The 18,600-nt window shown below is 37.1% G+C and overlaps 1 protein-coding gene and 1 non-coding gene across 2 annotated transcripts in view; both read right to left on the reverse strand.

Annotated features, from left to right (window-relative positions):
- Window positions 1–1,148: 1,148 nt before the first annotated feature.
- Window positions 1,149–18,600, reverse strand: part of DNAAF6 (dynein axonemal assembly factor 6) — a 41,039-nt gene continuing 23,587 nt past the window's right edge. The window contains exons 6-7 of the mRNA XM_033849275.2: window positions 6,730–6,815; window positions 1,149–1,995 (exon numbers count right to left, since the gene is read on the reverse strand). Of these exons, the coding sequence (XP_033705166.2) occupies window positions 1,866–1,995; window positions 6,730–6,815 (216 nt within the window). The 3' untranslated portion in view covers window positions 1,149–1,865. The remainder of the gene's footprint in view (window positions 1,996–6,729; window positions 6,816–18,600) is intronic.
- Window positions 3,107–3,179, reverse strand: TRNAK-UUU (transfer RNA lysine (anticodon UUU)). The gene has a single exon. It is a non-coding gene; the product is annotated as a tRNA-Lys (tRNA).

Genomic DNA, 18,600 nt, shown 5'->3' on the forward strand with positions numbered 1-18,600 from the left:
AAATGCTCAGTGGATATTTGTTGAAAGAATGCATTAATGAGTGCATGAATGAATGACTGAATCTTCACAAACGCAACTTGAGATTATAAAACCAAAAAGGGAGGTAAAGAAGTTCATGAAGGAGAAGGCTAATAATATGCCACAATCGTGGTTTTAACTTCCTTTTGTATTCTCTTTTTCTACATTTGCTTTAATGGACTATTCCCCTTTAAAGAGAGAAAAGTCCTGTGAATTAGCTTAAAAAAACAAAACAGCAACGATAACAAAGTTGTTACTTCTGAGGCCAAGGACAGTGAAGTAGGATGATTTGAAGATGGGTATAAATTACTAGATCACATTTCATTGTCCTGAAGCTCTGTTTCATTATATAATTGATACAGTACAACATAACCAAAGCCCAATTCAAGTTGCCCTGGATATGCTCTATCTTCTCTTCCAGGGACAACTTGTACACATACAGTCAGCTTGAGTAATAATGGTCTTTGTAATTAGGGCCACTACATAGAAAGAAGAGATACATTTTCCACTGACTCACTGTTGCTCTCTAGAGAAGAAAAATATTGGCTACTGCTTAGGTTTACTCCAGAGTTTAAAGTTTAGGGTATAGTCTTAAATTCTTAAAATACAGCCTTTTAAAAAGATGTTAAGAAAGCAAAGTAGGACACTCTTAATTCTGTGACACCATGGACTTAAATTCACAGACACTAACTTCTTTTCAGTTAATCCCACCCTCAGAAGAAAGTCATGGTGGTAATTTCAAAGTCAAATTCTCTACAAGAGCTTGGTGTTTTAACATAACCACTTTTTCCAAAATCTCAGTCTTTTCCTTCTATTTGATCTAGTCATAAACTAGATGCTTCATAGTTATCTGCATAATTAAACCTAGACAATATCTGCTTGAGTATTTAGTCCCTTAATTGTTCACATCTTTCCGCTGTTCATCTCTTTTCAAACTTTACTCCCAGGTAACTCCAGAGTTCTACAATGATGTGTGAGACCAAGTCAAGTTATTCATAAATAATTCTAAAGTAAACTTATGCAATACAGTACAGAAGAGGCAGGGTACAAATTCAAACATAAGTATGTCCAATTACGATATACGAAATGAGAGAGACAGGATTTGTAAATGCGCCACACTTTTCTTTATATTCCTTTTAAATGTCAAGAAATTCAATTAATATAAACACAGTACTCATAAAGGCATTGTTAATAATTATTAGTGCACAAAAGGAAAATATTTTTAACTTAAATAGATCCAAACACCGAGAACAGGACCGAGGAAGCCAAATAACACTGTGTGCTCAAGAGTATTTCTTATTCAAGTAAACATGTTGTTAGTATGGCACATCAAACTATTTATAATCCTCTGTTATTTGTATATTCCAGAACAATAGTGAGAGCCTAAACAGAGAACACTCGAAATCATTTGATTAAATCAACAAAAAGGAAACTAAATAAACTTTTCTGGTGACAGTAATGACCAATTGCTATGCACCTGACTGTATCATGGTATAATCAATTGGCTTAAGTTCTTCAAACTACTGAAATAAGTGGACCAACGATTTCATGGTCATATTTCAGTTATTTAGCTGACCATGTAGTAATCTAATTGGTTAGCCTGTAAATTCTATCCAGCTATCACTATAAAAATGGAATAGCTTATTAGTATGAGAAAACAGCATTTCCTACTAGATTAATAGAAATGACTGTAAATGATGAGAATAGTATTAGAATTGAATTTAGGCCCTGCCTGAAATATGTCAGAATAATAAAGAGAAGATAGTAAACATTAACCAATTTTTTCAAAGTTTTTTAAATTTTTTATCAGTGGTATTTTACCACTTTTCCTCCTTATTCATGTTGTTTCAGAAGAAATTAATAAAATCCAACTCTCGTTTCATAGTCATGGTGACCTCGAGAGTCTCAGTTTCAGCGATATAGAAAGCTTTGGCACTGTTGCATTCCACAGGATAGGGAAGGGTTAACAACAGCTTCCTAAAAAACAAAACAAAATAAAAACCTAGAATCAGTGATATCAAGACAATGGGAAGCAATATATATCACCACAATGTTAGGAACCAAAAAACTATTTAGTATACCATTTTTTTGGCCTTAAAAATCCAACCAGTGGTTTTGACCACCCCTCTTTTTTTCTAAATTGACCTCATTTTGCATTATATACACGTAGTCTCAGGCTATGTTTATTGGCATAGAACTAGAACCATTGCAACTTTAAGTTGGCTGGATAGATCTATTGCCAGTCATACTTATGTGTAGATGGAATGTGGCTGCCTGATAGAAACCTGAAAATTGGAATGGTTCTAAATAATTCTGCTAACACAACTGAATCTCTACTACTACATTAGGTGTAGTTATTGAAATTCAGGCCTGGAATGATTTCAATACCAGATCAATGAAAGTGCTTTTCTCTGCCTGCTTCTGTTCTTTCTACTATACATTGGCAAAAATTTCCTGTGAGAGATTGCTGAGTGTAGTTTGCAGTTTATGGCTCAGCTGCTGGATAATTGTATGCTTTAGATGCATGGTTGGGATGAGACATCCATAATTCTGTCATAGTGGTATGAATCTGAATTATGCATAGGGTCGGCACATGCTGGTATCTGGAGAAAATTAAATACATGAAACACTTGTTACCTCACATTCTCAGTAGAGAAGGCTTGAGTATCTCTATAAAAAGTGGGCAGAAAAGCTCTTTTAGAAGGTATAAGGTCCAAATCAGTATAGGAAATGTGGTAATTTTTAGGGGTACTTATTGAATACTTGTACAAAGAACTAGTATTTGAAAATAAAGCCCTTGAAAATCAATTGCTTCTTTGCTCATTTGCAAAGACCTAAGTTCAGGAAACTGGGCTCATTAAAAGTATTTATCACACATCTCTGGAACCTATAGGAGGAATTTTCTGTTACTCTTGTTCCATTCCAAATATCTGGGGTAGGAGAAACAACTTTCTCCACTTGAAGTAATGAAATCGCGATGTTTCTTAATATACCCTGTAATATTTGGCATCTCAAAAAAAATGGGTGCAAAAACTATTGAGTCCTTTTTTTTTTTTTTGGCCATGCTGCACAGCTTGCAGGATCTTAGTTCCCTGACCAAGGATCGAACCTGGGCCCACGGCAGTAAAAGCACCAAGTCCTAACCACTGGACCACCAGGGAATTCCCGAGAGTCCATCTTTTTAAAGTTGTTTACAATATAGGTTGTACTAGAGTTAGATTTGCTTTATCCCTTATTCTACAAATGATAGTATATTCACTTTTAAAAGAAAGCAAAGCTCAGTGGTGGTAGCTTCATTGCACTAAAAGACACCTAAAATCAGTTGAAGAAGGAGTTCCAATGATAATGTGCACTTCTCTATCCAGAGAGAAATAAATTCAAAAGAGACAGTGGCCATTGGAATGGTCCATCTATCCCTGCATTTTTGTCTAGTCCTTAGTAGTACAGCTTCCCATGCTAAAATTTTGAGTAGAAACTGTGCAACTTATTTAGGCTCTTAGAAGAAGGAAAATACTGTGTGATATCTGAAGTGAGAGTTATATTTTAAACAATATAAAATTCTACTAATACTTAATCATATACAATTCATTGAAGAACAGGACTGTGTTTTATTTTGGTGTCCCCCCAGTGTCTAGCAGATTTCATAAATGTTTGTTGACTGAATGAATAAACGAATGAAAAGCAAACAGGTCACCACAAAATGATATTTGAATAACTGGTATAAATTAGTACTATAATAAAATATGAATGAACATTTGAACCCAATCCCTCTGCCTCTACTTTGAAAATATATTTGCCTTTTAAGAAGCTACAGTTTAGTCACTGATCAAATGTTTATCCAGTGTTAATTTTCATTAGAAATTATTTAAATGCAAACAATAATATATGAAAGTAAAACCCCAAAATTATCTGTACAGTGAACTCTATAGACTCACATGTTTACATTTATATTAGAGAATTCAAGTTGATGTTTCTTTCTTTTTTTTTTTTTTTTTTGCGGTACGCGGGCCTCTCACTGTTGTGGCCTCTCCCACCGCGGAGCACAGGCTCTGGACGCGCAGGCTCAGCAGCCATGGCTCACGGGCCCAGCCGCTCCACTGCATGTGGGATCTTCCCGGACCGGGGCACGAACCCGTGTCCCCTGCATCAGCAGGCAGACTCTCAACCACTGCGCCACCAGGGAAGCCCCAAGTTGATGTTTCTTGCAAGAGATTTAAATAAAGGACAACCTTGTTCTGTACATATTCACATAATGCACTTTTTATTTTATGTAGTTAATAAATTATTTGATTTACATATCTGGGATAAAAAAAGGACATGGCCTTTTTAACGTTTCCTATTGGAGACATAACTATTTTCAAAGAAAGTGCAGAAATAGCTACTGAGCTGCAGTTCACTATTCCATTTAGAAAATATTTTTTTAGGTGTTTACGTCTTTGAATATCAGCCAACTCTCAATCTATTGGGTTGGCCAAAAATTTCGTTCGAGTTTTCTTGGAAGACATATGGAAAAACCCGAAATAACTTTTTGGCCAATGCAATAAATCAAAGGAGCACCGCAAAGGTGAGATAATCTAAAGCAACACACAACCAAAAATTAACTCATATTTGTCTTCAGAGTGTGTTTTTATTATCACATTCAAGGAATTCATTTATGATATTCTTAGAATTCATCTTAAAAACTAATGAAACCCCATATGAAGATAAAGTCAGGAGATTCTGAGACATTATACAATTTCCCCTATCTTTCTTCCTTTCTATCTACTCCATGTTGGGAATCTACATACCAAAACAACGTTGTAAAAAATGAAGAATTCAGCAAACTGTTTTATTTCTTTTCCATCTACAATGCTAAAATTCTGTTTTATTTATAATTTTAATGCAGTTGACTATCAATAGACTGATATTACTAGTCAATTCAGTTAAAATAAATTCACTTGTTTTGCCTTATAGATACATTAGCAGAATGTCCGCTCTTATCTTTCTTGGAGCCGGTAAGCATAGTGTTACAGGTGTCAAAGTTAGAAACTAAAGAAAGTAGATGTGCATATCAATAAACTAAAAAACAAGACACATTTCCAATAATACAATTTCAGGTAATAGCGTGGCTCCAAAGCATGTTCAAGTGTTTAGGAAAAGTGATAAAAACTTTAATTCTATCTTCTGTCTTCTATCTTAATTAATGAATCTTCTTCTTAAGAGACAGTACCTTCATGCACTGAGCATTTAATGTATAAGTACTGTAAGATCCAAATGACCTAGTGCAGCCTACATTCTATGTGGAAAAATATCTCTGTGTGAGTCTTTCATTTAGTGAGCTCTGATAAATATCTGGAATGACAGCATAGCCAGAGCAGCTGCCTAAAGATGGATGGAGACAGTGAGAACAGCTAGGGGAACGGAAATTAACTCCATAGTGTGTAGATATGTGTGTGCTTTTAACAAGTGCACAAATATCATGAAAAATTTGACTGTTCATTTAACCAACTTTCCTTGCAAAGTTTGTGTGGAAGAGTAAATGCGTGTATAACATGTAATGGAAAAAAATTACAATACTCCTTGAAGTGAATGGTAGGAATAGGGAATGTAATTTTTATAATATGAGACTTTTTTTGAGTGAATACATTTTTGAAATCATATTAAGTAATGAGAAAATATTTGATATGTATTCATCTGTAGATCATTTGGGGTTAAATGCATCTACTGTAGAAATCAAGGTTAAGCTATGCATTTTACGTTGGGTTGTTTACACACAGAAGTCTTTTGTACCAGAGATTTAATTTTGTTATTTTCTTGAAGCCCTACAATCAACAAAGGACAATTGTAGGTACTGATAATGGAAGGAAGAGAATGTGTTAGGAGCTGACTGCTCCCCGCACCCAGTTTGAAATGTCTATGAGTTACAAAGAATCACTGCACTCAGCCAAAGTGTGCTCACTGCTATACATCCAGATGAAAAGTGAACAAAGCAGTGAGATATTTAGACATTTTATCTAGCACCTGCCAGGTTCTATAGATTCCCTCCTTATAGAGTTAGTTTTGAGAGACAGGGCTGATTTATCCAGGTTTCAAGATAAACATTTTTATCAGAATTTTACCGTATACATTGTGTTCGGGGAACATGATTTGAACTTGTATAATAACAAGACTACTTTGAAAATATCAAATGTTTAGTTGAATTATTCCATTATCATCTGCATTATTTTTAAATGTATTCATGTAACTTGAGGATCTAGTGATAAATTAGCTGTTAGAACTTTTGTTTTAAGCAATTGATAAGACTTTTTGTTGATTTTTAGATGAATATAATCAAATTTAACCTTAGAGCCCCACAGTATCCAATATGCTTAAAGATTGCTTCTTTCATGCCATCACTGTACCAGAAAGCCACATGCAAGACTTACAACTTAAGAGATTTTCACCTCTAGCTATTTTTCCTGACAGATAAGCAAACTGTATCTGAATGTCAAGGACTATGTCTTGGTGGTATCAATCTAATCCAAATGTATGCATGTAAAGTAGGAAAAAATCTAGGTATTTACAAATATATGTTTATATTACCTAGATCAAACATCTGAATGACTGACTTTTTCACTTTTCTTCAGACTTTAGGAGTGATACAAAATAATTACGTACACTTTTATAAAGGATATTGACTAAAGGTTCATTAATATTATAATATTCATTATTCTAGTTCTAAGTTTTACTCACTTATTAGGAGTACGGAGGTCAAGGGTCATTTCCTGAACGTTGAGTTCAATTTCAGAAGTGATCGTATTTGGCAGTTTAATTTTAATCTGAAAGAGAAAATGAAAAATACTGTTGTCTTGAGGAACAGTTAATTTGAAGAGTGCAGTAAAAGACAGGGGAATGAGAAGTAATACTTATTTAATGCCGACTATGTGCCAGACTATGCTCTTTCCTCGTAACAATCTTGAGAAGCAGTGATTATTACCCCCATTTTACAGATGGAGAAACCAAGATACAGAAAAGTTTAGTGAGTGACCCAAGGCAACTGTCTGTAATTTGACTAAGATCTATCTGCCTCCAAAACTATTATAGAAACACTTTGGTTACATGCCTGTACATTCACTGCTTGAAGGTGCATACTAGTGCACCTGCTAGAGTTGGGGACCTTCAACTACTTTTATATCACTGGGTACTTTGTATAAAAAGTGGTTAGTTCTCATGTTGGGTGTGGGTTGGTGATGCCATGTTATAGTCTCCTGGTATAAACTCCCATACACATTTCCTGGAGAAATGTAGGGGTCCAGAAAAGTTGTTAACAGAACAAAAGAGAAATAACAATATGACCCCTACACAAAAATGGGACTATTTATTGATTTAGTAAGATTTCACTTAAAACTGTCTCATCTCAATTATGAGCTAGAAGACTTGAAATCTTGGATATCTGGTGAGTTCAGAGCTGGAATAGCAAGCATAAAAGCAACAGGTTATAAAGGAAATACATATCAAATAAGTAGTGGGAAAAATTAGAATTCCTTATAAGAAGCTTAAAATAGGCAATAGTGTTTTTGTGATATAAAGTATGTGAATGAATACATGTCTGTGAGTTATATTTTACTTTATTAAACTGTATATAAACAAACATTTGTAAATAGAGCTCTACAGGTCCTACTATCTAAATATATCCTTTAGTTAATATTTTCATTAAACAAAGAATTACCTCCTAATTTATATTTTGAAAATTCATATCTTCTTAATTAGAGATGCTTTGAATGAGAGAAATAGAACATTTCTCAAAGAGGTAGTTATAGGGGCTCTACCTCAAATTAAATGAGCAGTCTACTGGACAAGAAAGACCTATTCTTACTTCAATAACATTCAGATCTGATAGTCAGGTTGAGATGTTCTTTAGTTGCAGGATGACTCATTTCACCTGGACTAAGAAGTACAAATATTTGCTTCTTTAGTTTGAAATGTTTATCTCTTTCAAGGTAAAAAATTATTTCCCCAGGGTCGAAATGACATTTGAGTAAGGAAAAAAAAATTATGACAAGTGAAATTTAGATACAACTTTTGGGTAGAACTTCAAAGTGGTTCTTAAAATTGTTTGCAACTCTAGTTAAGGGTAATTCAGAAACAACTCATTAATTTTTCCTCTTGAGGAAATTAAAATTGTGTACTAAAATGGTTTCAGAGGAGGGACAGGAGAAGGAACAAATTAAGTTCCTTAATGATACACATTAATATCTCATAAGGTAGAAGATTCAATGAAGAGTCAACAGAGAAACTCCTCCTGAAACATGAATCAGACTTCTTCAGAAATACTTTTATTGAATACCTGGAAAATAGACATTGTTATTATTGACTTCGAACTGACTGTACCCAAGACCTAACTTGTCCAGTATTAGTAAATACAGTATGTCACTGACCAAACAAAGGGATTGATGTTCCTCTCTTTACATAGGAGGCAAACTGAATTCATTTCAAAGAAAAATTATTTTAATAGGTAAACTAATGAAAATAGCTAAAAATGTCATTGGGAAACTTTCAACCTTTTGGGAGCTCAACCTTTGGAGTCAAACTTGGGCTTGAATTCTGGTTCTGTCACATATTATTGCTTATTAGTTATCTATTGTTGTATAACGAAAACCAATTATACTTCCTCCCCCCCTTAATTTAATGGCTCAAAACAACAATAAACTTTTATTATCTTACACATTTTTCATAGGTTAGGAATTCAGGAGTGGCTTAGCTAGGTAGTTCTGGCTTAGTTAGGGTCTATCATGAGGTTGTGGTTAAAATACTGGCTGAGCTGCAGACATCTGAAGGCTTTACTGGGGCTAGAGAATTTGCATCCAAGGTGGCTCACTCACATGGCTGTTGGCAAGAGGGCTCAGTGTTAGGGGAACCACTGACCAAAACCACCCACCCTGGCCAGGCCCGACAGTAACCACTTGCATGAGTTATCTTACAACAGGAGGTCCTGGTAAGGAATGCGGAACTAACAAGCTACTACCAACCGAAGAATTCGGGAAAGGTTAAAAGGAGACGTCAGTCCATATGTCCTACCAACCTCCCAGAATCCTCCTCGCTGGAATCCATCTTGGCTGAGCCATGCGCACACCAGCAAGAAGGACCCTGAGTCAGAGTGACTGGCCAGAGACAACCCGGAAACTAACCCCATTACCATAAAACCTGAGGCTGAGAGCCATGTGGCAGAGCAGTTCTCCTGGGTTCCCTTACCCTGCTGCTCGCCACCCAGGTGCCCCTCCCCAATAAAGTCTCTTGCTTTGTCAGCACGTGTGTCTCCTTGGACAATTCATTTCTGAGTGTTAGACAAGAGCCCACTCTCGGGCCCTGGAAGGGGTCCCCCTTCCTGCAACATCTGTTCTTCACCACATGGACTTCTCCATAGGACTTAGGGCCCTGAGTGTCCTTACGACACAACAGCTGTCTTCTCCCCAGAGTGAATGATCCAAAAGTGTGAGACAGAAACCATGCCTTTTTAAAAAATGTAGCCTCAGAAATTATACACTTTCATTTCTGTAATATCCTATTGGTTATACAGGTCAGCCCCATTCGATGTGAGAGGGGACTACACAAAGGGATGAATATCAGGAGGTGAGAATCATTGCGGACCATCTCAAAGCCTGGCTACCACCATACCCAACACTAACTTCAATTTACACTTCTGCCTTCCGGCCTTATGAATAAAAAGTAACAGGAAAAGAGTCCACTAATTTAAAGTTTGTGAGATCCCTTTTTCCCATGTTCAGCCTGTCTTCGGGCAAGTAGTTGAAACTACTCCTTTAGTCTCTATAGGAATTCACTTTGGGGCTTTCCTAGAAATGGGTAAATGTAGGTCAAATTACTTACAAATTATTTTTCATTGTCATTCATTTATTCTCCTCTATGTGTTGTAAAAGAGCTGGCTTAATATGCCAAAACCTTTGGGGTGGGGTCATTAATGTGAGATTGTCATTTTGAGTTTTAAATTTCCTCTTTATTGTCTTGTTCTTATGCTAAATTTATATGACAAGGTGGTTCTTAAAATCTATAAGTGATTAATACAGGCTCCTCAGGTCCTCTGATGAGTGTCTTTGATCATATTTTAAGTTGTTTGAAAATTGAAATGAGAAGGCCAAACAGCAAGTGTTTGTTGGAGATCAACCATTTTAGGCTTCCTCCTGAACTATCATTTCCTGAATGCCAGAACAAAAGAATAAGTGATACATACCTTATATATATAACTTGACCAGTCTATGCTACCTACTGAAATTTTAGTGAAGCTTAAGATATACAGAAAAATTTGGCCTGTCGCTTTGGAAGATAGTCTTACTTTACAGGTTCTAGATATTGTAAAAATATTTTCATTTGACAGAAATACAGCAACTACCTCCAATATACTTGATTTTTAGCAAAGAAATTAAGACTATATGAGTTTCCATTTGAAACATAACATTAGGAAACTTTGATTAACAGAAAAAGTTTGGGTAGGACCCATTCTGAATTGCTTCAGTGATTTAATTTCCCATTGTTTTACTATGGAAACGCATGTGAGATATTTTTTCCATTGCAGCCATAATAAATATTTTATAAAAACTCTCAGGAACAATGATAATCTATAGGAAAGTGAAAAAATGTAAAGGTGATGGACCCCCTACTTTGAAATTGTATAAGTATTTACCTCTGGAGAATAAAAATATAGAGGTATGTGTTCTCCAAAACTAGGACACAAAACCAACAGATATCTTTTAATATTAATGGATACATTTTCTATAAAGTTACCATGGTGAAACATTCCAGTACTATATGGCCATGTCTGTTTCATAAGATCATGGAGCATGACTCCTCTCCTCTCACAGGAGTCAAGAGTAAGTTTAGTTTAGATTTGCGTTTCTCTAATGATTAGTGATGTTGAGCATCCTTTCATGTGTTTGTTGGAAATCTGTACATTTTCTTTGGAGAAATGTCTATTTAGGTCTTCTGCCCATTTTTGGATTAGGTTGTTTGTTTTTTTGTTATTGAGCTGCATGAGCTGCTTATAGATTTTGGAGATTAATCCTTTGTCAGTTGCTTCATTTGCAAATATTTTCTCCCATTCTGAGGGTTGTCTTTTGGTCTTGTTTATGGTTTCCTTTGCTGTGCAAAAGCTTTGAAGTTTCATTAGGTCCCATTTGTTTATTTTTGTTTTTATTTCCATTTCTCTAGGAGGTGGGTCAAAAAGGATCTTGCTGTGATTTATGTCATAGAGGGTTCTGCCTATGTTTTCCTCTAAGAGTTTGATAGTTTCTGGCCTTACATTTAGGTCTTTAATCCATTTTGAGCTATTTTTGTGTATGGTGTTAGGGAGTGATCTAATCTCATACTTTTACATGTACCGGTCTAGTTTTACCAGCACCACTTACTGAAGAGGCTGTCCTTTCTCCACTGTACTTTCCTGCCTCCTTTATCAAAAATAAGGTGACCATATGTGCGTGTGTTTACCTCTGGGCTTTCTATCCTGTTCCATTGATCTATCTTTCTGTTTTTGTGCCAGTACCATACTGCCTTGATGACTGTAGCTTTGTAGTATAGTCTGAAGTCTGGGAGCCTGATTCCTCCAGCTCCGTTTTTCGTTCTCAAGATTGCTTTGGCTATTCAGGGTCTTTTGTGTTTCCATACAAATTGTGAAATGTTTTGTTCTATTTCTGTGAAAAATGCTAGTGGTAGTTTGATAGGGATTGCATTGAATCGGTAGATTGCTTTGGGTAGTAGAGTCATTTTCACAATGTTGATTCTTCCAATCCAAGAACATGGTATATCTCTCCATCTATTTGTATCATCTTTAATTTCTTTCATCAGTGTCTTATAATTTTCTGCATACAGGTCTTTTGTCTCCTTAGGTAGGTTTATCCCTAGATATTTTATTCTTTTTGTTGCAATGGTAAATGGGAGTGTTTTCTTGATTTCACTTTCAGATTTTTCATCATTAGTGTATAGGAATGCAAGAGATTTCTGTGCATTAATTTTGTATCCTGCTATTTTATTCATTAAATAAATATCCAAATTCATTCATTAGCTCTAGTAGTTTTCTAGTAGCATCTTTAGGATTCTCTATGTATAGTATCATGTCATCTGCAAACAGTGACAACTTTACTTCTTTTCCGATTTGGATTCCTTTTACTTCCTTTTCTTCTCTGATGGCTTCACAGGTGAATTCTATTATACATTTAGAGAAGAGCTAACACCTATCCTTCTCAAACTCTTCCAAAATATAGCAGAGGGAGGAACACTCCCAAACTCATTCTACGAGGCCACCATCACCCTGATAACAAAACCAGACAAGGATGTGACAAAGAAAGAAAACTACAGGCCAATATCACTGATGAACATAGATGCAAAAACCCTCAACAAAATCCTAGCAAAGAGTATCCAACAGCACATTAAAAGGATCATACACCATGATCAAGTGGGGTTTATTCCAGGAATGCAAGGATTCTTCAATATATGCAAATCAATCAACGTGATACACCGTATTAACAAATTGAAGGAGAAAAACCATATGATCATCTCAATAGATGCAGAGAAAGCTTTCGACAAAATTCAACACCCATTTATGATAAAAACCCTGCAGAAAGTAGGCACAGAGGGAACTTTCCTCAACATAATAAAGGCCATATATGACAAACCCACAGCCAACATTGTCCTCAATGGTGAAAAACTGAAAGCATTTCCACTAAGATCAGGAACAAGACAAGGTTGCCCACTCTCACCACTCTTATTCAACACAGTTTTGGAAGTTTTAGCCACAGTAATGAATGGATTCTTGTCATCAACTGAAAAGCATTCTTAAGTCTCTCCTATCCTAAAAAAAAAAAAACCCTAAACCGGGCCTCCTCTTCAACAAACCATCTCCTCTCTCTCCTCCCTTTCACTGCTAAACTTTCTCAAAGAACAATCTATATTTGCTGCCTTCTCTTCCTCAATTCCTATCCACTTCTCAGCTTTCTGCAACCCAGTGTTGGCCCCTACCATGCCTCTGAAGCTGCTCTCTTCCAAAAATCACCAATGTCTTCTAAACTGATGAATCTAAAAATTTCTTCTGCATCCTAATCCTGCTTTACTTTTCTACAGTGGGAGATACTGTTATAGCTTTCTCCATCTCTGCATATCCTTCTGAGTTCCTCTTCCTTTATCCATCCCTCAAATATTTGTGTTTTCTATGGTCAACCTGTGAATCTGCTTGCATAGGTTCAGAAGTTTCTGCCAGTTCTGGTTCAAGGATTCTGGACCATATAATTAAATATTTGATTAAACCTCCTCAAAATGACATAATCAGAATGTAAAATTACTGATTTTGTTACCAAGTAATATGTATAAGATATCTTTCACCCTTATTTAATACCTGACCTTAAGCCCATCTCAAACACCCTGTCCCTCTCTCTTACCTCTCTGTCTTTCTCAATCTCTATCTGTGCATCTATCTATCTCTATCTCTCTCATTTTCGGGGACTTTTATTTTCAACTCTACTAATTTTGGTATTATTTAAAATTTTAAATATATATAAATTCCATCATCAGAAATATATTAAGTCTATACAATTAGATTAGCTTTTAAGGGAGGTATTCATCCCCCTACCATCGTTATGGAAAAATATTATGATATTAACTATAAATGTATCTATATTACTGAAAGAACTATAAGAAATTTAATTGAAGGTTTACTGTGCTGCCTGGAGCTGATAATAAGGAATTGTATTACAGCTGAAATATCCTTCTCCCTGACACACAGTCTGATAAATAACCAGTCAGGTAAGGTTAGCATAATCAGAAAGCCTACCATAAAAAGGTGTCCATCCTCCAGAATTTTAAATGGGAAAGAGAATCCACTCCATTTTCAAGCAGCCAAATCTATTTATTCATAAGAAGTAAATGAAAACGACTGTTTTAACCTTAACAGAGAAATCGGGATTTGAGAAGCATGCCATTAAAGAAAGAAGTGAATTCTTAGAGGACATGCAGACACTTTGCTCAGAATGATTGATAGCTCTTTCTGAGATGAATATGTGTGATAAAACATGTGACTCTTGGTTGTGTCTGCCAGATGGTGACTGACTCCTATGCCATCCCTGACTCTCACCCCGTTCCCAGTGAGGTTTAAAGATGGAGTAAGGCTCATATCCCAGTGAGGAGGTGACAATGAAAAATAAAAAGAGGCTTAATGGCTTGTTTTTAGTCACATTAACATGTCCCCTTATCAATATAGATCCATTATAGTAGGAGCACCAAAATATTATGTATCCATGGCAGCTCAAAAAGAGTATCAAGCCATCTGCAGGTTTGTCCCCGCTCCTAGGACAAATGATGGGCCATTTGGCAGAATATCAACAAACCTAGCCCCATTCATTTTTGGATTTTAGAGATAGTGTGCTGTTAAACACCCATGGGTGAAAATGGAAATCCACTGACCTACTTCCCCACTCACCCATCCCCATTTCTGCCACAAATAGTCCTATGGGGAAGCCAGGCTATCTGCTTACATATCTTTGATACCTAAAATTCCTTTTCCACTCTCCCCAACTGGCACCCAAGAGGTCAGGTACCTCAGTAATCCCTGTTTCTCAGGGGTAGGCAGGTTCCCATTCTTCCCACCTTGTTTCTAGGACAGCTTTTTGGCTTCTCCATCATCATTGTTTGCATTTCTTTTTTTTTTTTAATAAATTTATTTATTTTTTATTTTTGGCTGCGTTGGGTCTTCGTTGCTGCACGCGGGCTTTCTCTAGTTGGGGCGAGCGGGGGCTACTCTTCGCTGCGGTGCATGGGCTTCTCACTGTGGTGGCCCCTCTCGCTGCAGAGCACGGGCTCCAGATGCGTGGGCTTCAATAGTTGCGGCACACAGGCTCAGTAGCTGTGGCCCCCGGGCTCTAGAGCACAGGCTCAGTAGTTGTGGGGCGCGGGCCTAGTTGCTCCGCGGCATGTGGGATCTTCCCGGACCAGGGCTCGAACCCATGTCCCCTGCTTTGGCAGGCGGACTCTCAACCACTGTGCCACCAGGGAAGCCCATTGTTTGCATTTCTAAAGCCATGTCACAATTCCAACCTCATTTCATTGAGTCGATGTCTCTTAGTTTTCAATACCTAGCCTGGAACTTGAGTTAGAATTTACAATGTCTGTTAGAACTTTGTCTCTGATTGTTGACCCCGTCCCAAGGGCCATTTATTCTGTCCCTGGTTAGACCCATTTCTGCAAGTTTCCTAGTATCCCCCTCAACTCCTCCCCCTCTCCAAACATACACATGTTACTTAAAAACAGTTCTACTTCATTCCAAGCCTGATGAAAGCCAGCACTCTGTGGTATTATATTCTAACCCCTGCAGAGAGCAAACACCAACTCTGAAAATCAACATCTCTAGTCTCTGTCTTTGAATTCCATAGAGACTTGTATTTCTAACAGCCTGCTGGACACATCCAACAAGATTTTCTACAGGCACTTCAAACTCAATATTACCCGAACTTAATATTTTTCTTATAGAACTTTGTCTTCTTTCTCTTTTGCATTCCATACCTGATCCCTACAACACAAACAAAACCACCTTTGTTTACTCTCATTCCAAAAGTAATAGTAGTTGTAAAAAATATAGAAAATTCAGATGAGCAAATATGAATAAAAAACATCTCTAAGATTACCATCCAGATATAAACCACTTTACCTCCCCATATCTCGATTAATGCCATCACCATTCACCTAGTCACTCAAGCTAGAAATCTGACTCCTGTTTCTCCCTTACATATCACATTCAACCACTTTCTAAATCCTGTCGATACTACCGTGGATCCTTGAACAACACTGGGTTTGAACTGTGTGGGTCCACTTATATGTGTTTTGTTTTTCAATAAATACATACTACACATCTACAGTTGGTTGAATCCATGGATGCAGAACCACAGATGTGGAGGGCCAACCATAAAGTTAGAAGCAGATTTCTGACTGTGTGGAGGGTAGGTGCCCCTAACCTCTGCATTGTTTAAGGGTCAACTGTACCTCCAAAATGTTTACTGAAACCATTCTTTCCTCTCTATCTCCACTGCCATAGTCCAGGCTCTTACTTCTCTTACCTGAATTAGTGCAACTGTCTATCAACTGGTTTTCCTATCACCAGTCTCCCAAACTCACACTCATCTCTTACCATAATCTCCACCAACAACTAGAATTGCTCTGAAATACACATCTACTTGTTTAACTCACTTACTTTAAAACGTCGAGGAGCTCTAATGCCCACAAAATAAGTCCAAATTTCATGGTATCTTAGTCTGCTTGGGCTGCCATAACAAAATACTATAGACTGGAAAGTCTGAGAATGCCAGACATGCCAGCATGGTTGGCTTCTGGCGAGAGCTCTCTTTCTGGCTGCCTTTTCACCGTGCTCACATGGCAGGGATAGAAAGCAAGCAGGGCAAGCGCTCTGGTATCTCTTTGTATAAGGGCAGTAATATCATCATGAGGGCCCCACACATGTGACCTCATCTAAACCTAATTACCTCCCAAAGGCTCCATCTCTGAATACCATCACACTGGGAGTTAGGGCTTCAACATATGAATTGCCGGGGGTGGGGGGTGGGGGACACGATTCAGTCCACAGCATATGGTATGATATTCAAAGACTTTTACAACTACCTCTAAGCTGGGTATTCTGTTTTATCTTTTATTACTCCACACCAGTGCATTCTGGGGCTCCAAGAACATCACATATAGTTCTCAAAACACATCATATACTTTCACAGCACTATGCCTTTGCTTATTCTGTTTACTCTGCTTAGACAGCTGTTCCACCCTGGCAAACTATTATGTTCCTCAAATGTCATCACATCCCACCTGTTTTGTGAAGTCTGCTTGGATTTCCTCTTTTTTGTACCCATATCACTTCTATCAAATTCAAACTGCCTGGATTCAAATCGTAGTTCTGCCAGAGTTTAAATGTGTGACCTTAAGCAAGTTATTTAACTTCCTTGTGCTTCAGTAACCTCATTTGTAAAATGGGGATAACAGCACTTATTTCATAGAGTTTTGGCGTGGGAATAATGAGTTACTATGTGCAAAGTTCCTAGAGAAATGCCTGGCACATAGTAAGCATTATATAAATTGTTTTCTGTTACTATATCATGTTAAGTGAAGACAATCAGGATAGAAACTTTTATTTATGGGCTGTAAATGTAGGGAAATGGCTCCACTATGGCATTCTGGCAACTGTGCACTATTCACATAGGCCACGTAAGCAAGGCTCAACTTCAGTCTGCCCTAGGTCTTGGCAGAACATCCTGTGATTCTCTTACAGCATGAGAAGATAGGCAGTCTTGTGAGGAGTTGCCTCAAGGCTGTTTCTTATCTGTCTTTCGACCTTGGAGGCTCCCTATCTTGCAGGAGGATGCCATGATGTTTCAATGAGGCATAGGATTTTCCACCTCCCTTCCCCTGGGTATAGAGGCAGGCTGTTAAACAGCTTAGCTGCAGTCTATAGTTGGCTCTTCAGCAAGAGTGCCCCACTACTTGTGTCACCTGTCATCTGGCTCCTGTAGTTCAATGTTGTCCTGTGGGGCAAAGGGACATGGGGAGCTGATACCATGCTGATCTTGCTTATGCCGTCTGTATAAGTAATAAACTATATCCTTTTGGACTTGTTTCCTTATCGGATGGATCTATGAAAATATGTGCTGCTGCTTATGGACTATTTGACCTCTTAACAGTTAAGCACCTGCAGAGAAGGAGAACCTTATATCTATTTTGTTCAACACTGTATGTCAAGTGTCTGGCCTGTAGTAAATGCTCAATAAGTATTTGTTGAATTTTAAAAATTACAGAAAACAATGATAAATATGTATTCAAGGATATGTATCAAATCCATTATAGTAGAAGTCTTGTGGGGAGGGATGGAGAGTATAGAAGGTAAAAGAGAAAATATAATTTAAGATAAAATAAAATAAGACAGAGGCATTCTACTCATGAAGTTTAAGGAAAAACATGCATGTCACCTAGGAGGAAACGCCCTCTAGACTCTCTTATATCAGTGTAAGAGGCATTGTAAGCATGACCTTATTTTCCCAACTGTAATATAAGGAGGAAAGTCTAAATCAACACTTTCAAACTGTGTTACAAAGAGCCTCAGTTTTTCTCCTAGGAGCTGTCTCATAGATGATAGCACCCTTTTAACCAAGGCAGTAGTACGTGTTTTATATGTTAGGCTTTCTCACAGAATTTTGTTTGAAGAAAAGACTTGGCAGCTAAAAGCAAAACAAAACAAACCTGCAAACCACTGGCTTAGTTCTAGCTCTAAAATTAATGTACAGCATGATGACAATAGTTAATAATACTATATTGAATATTGGGAAATTGCTAAGGGTAGATTTCAGGTGCTATCACCACACACACCCACACACACAAATGGTATGTGAAGAGATGATATGTTAATCAGCTTGACTGTAGTAATCATTTCACTATGTATATGTATATCAAATCAATATATTGTATACTTTAAATATATACAGTTTTTATTTAGAAAATAAAATGCCCAAATATAGATTAAGGCACGGGAAGCTTGGTAACTACAAACTCAGGAGTAGAGCAGCAGGCATAATTTGG

Source organism: Tursiops truncatus, chromosome X (assembly GCF_011762595.2).
Source record: "Tursiops truncatus isolate mTurTru1 chromosome X, mTurTru1.mat.Y, whole genome shotgun sequence".
NCBI classification, from domain to species: Eukaryota; Metazoa; Chordata; class Mammalia; order Artiodactyla; family Delphinidae; genus Tursiops; species Tursiops truncatus.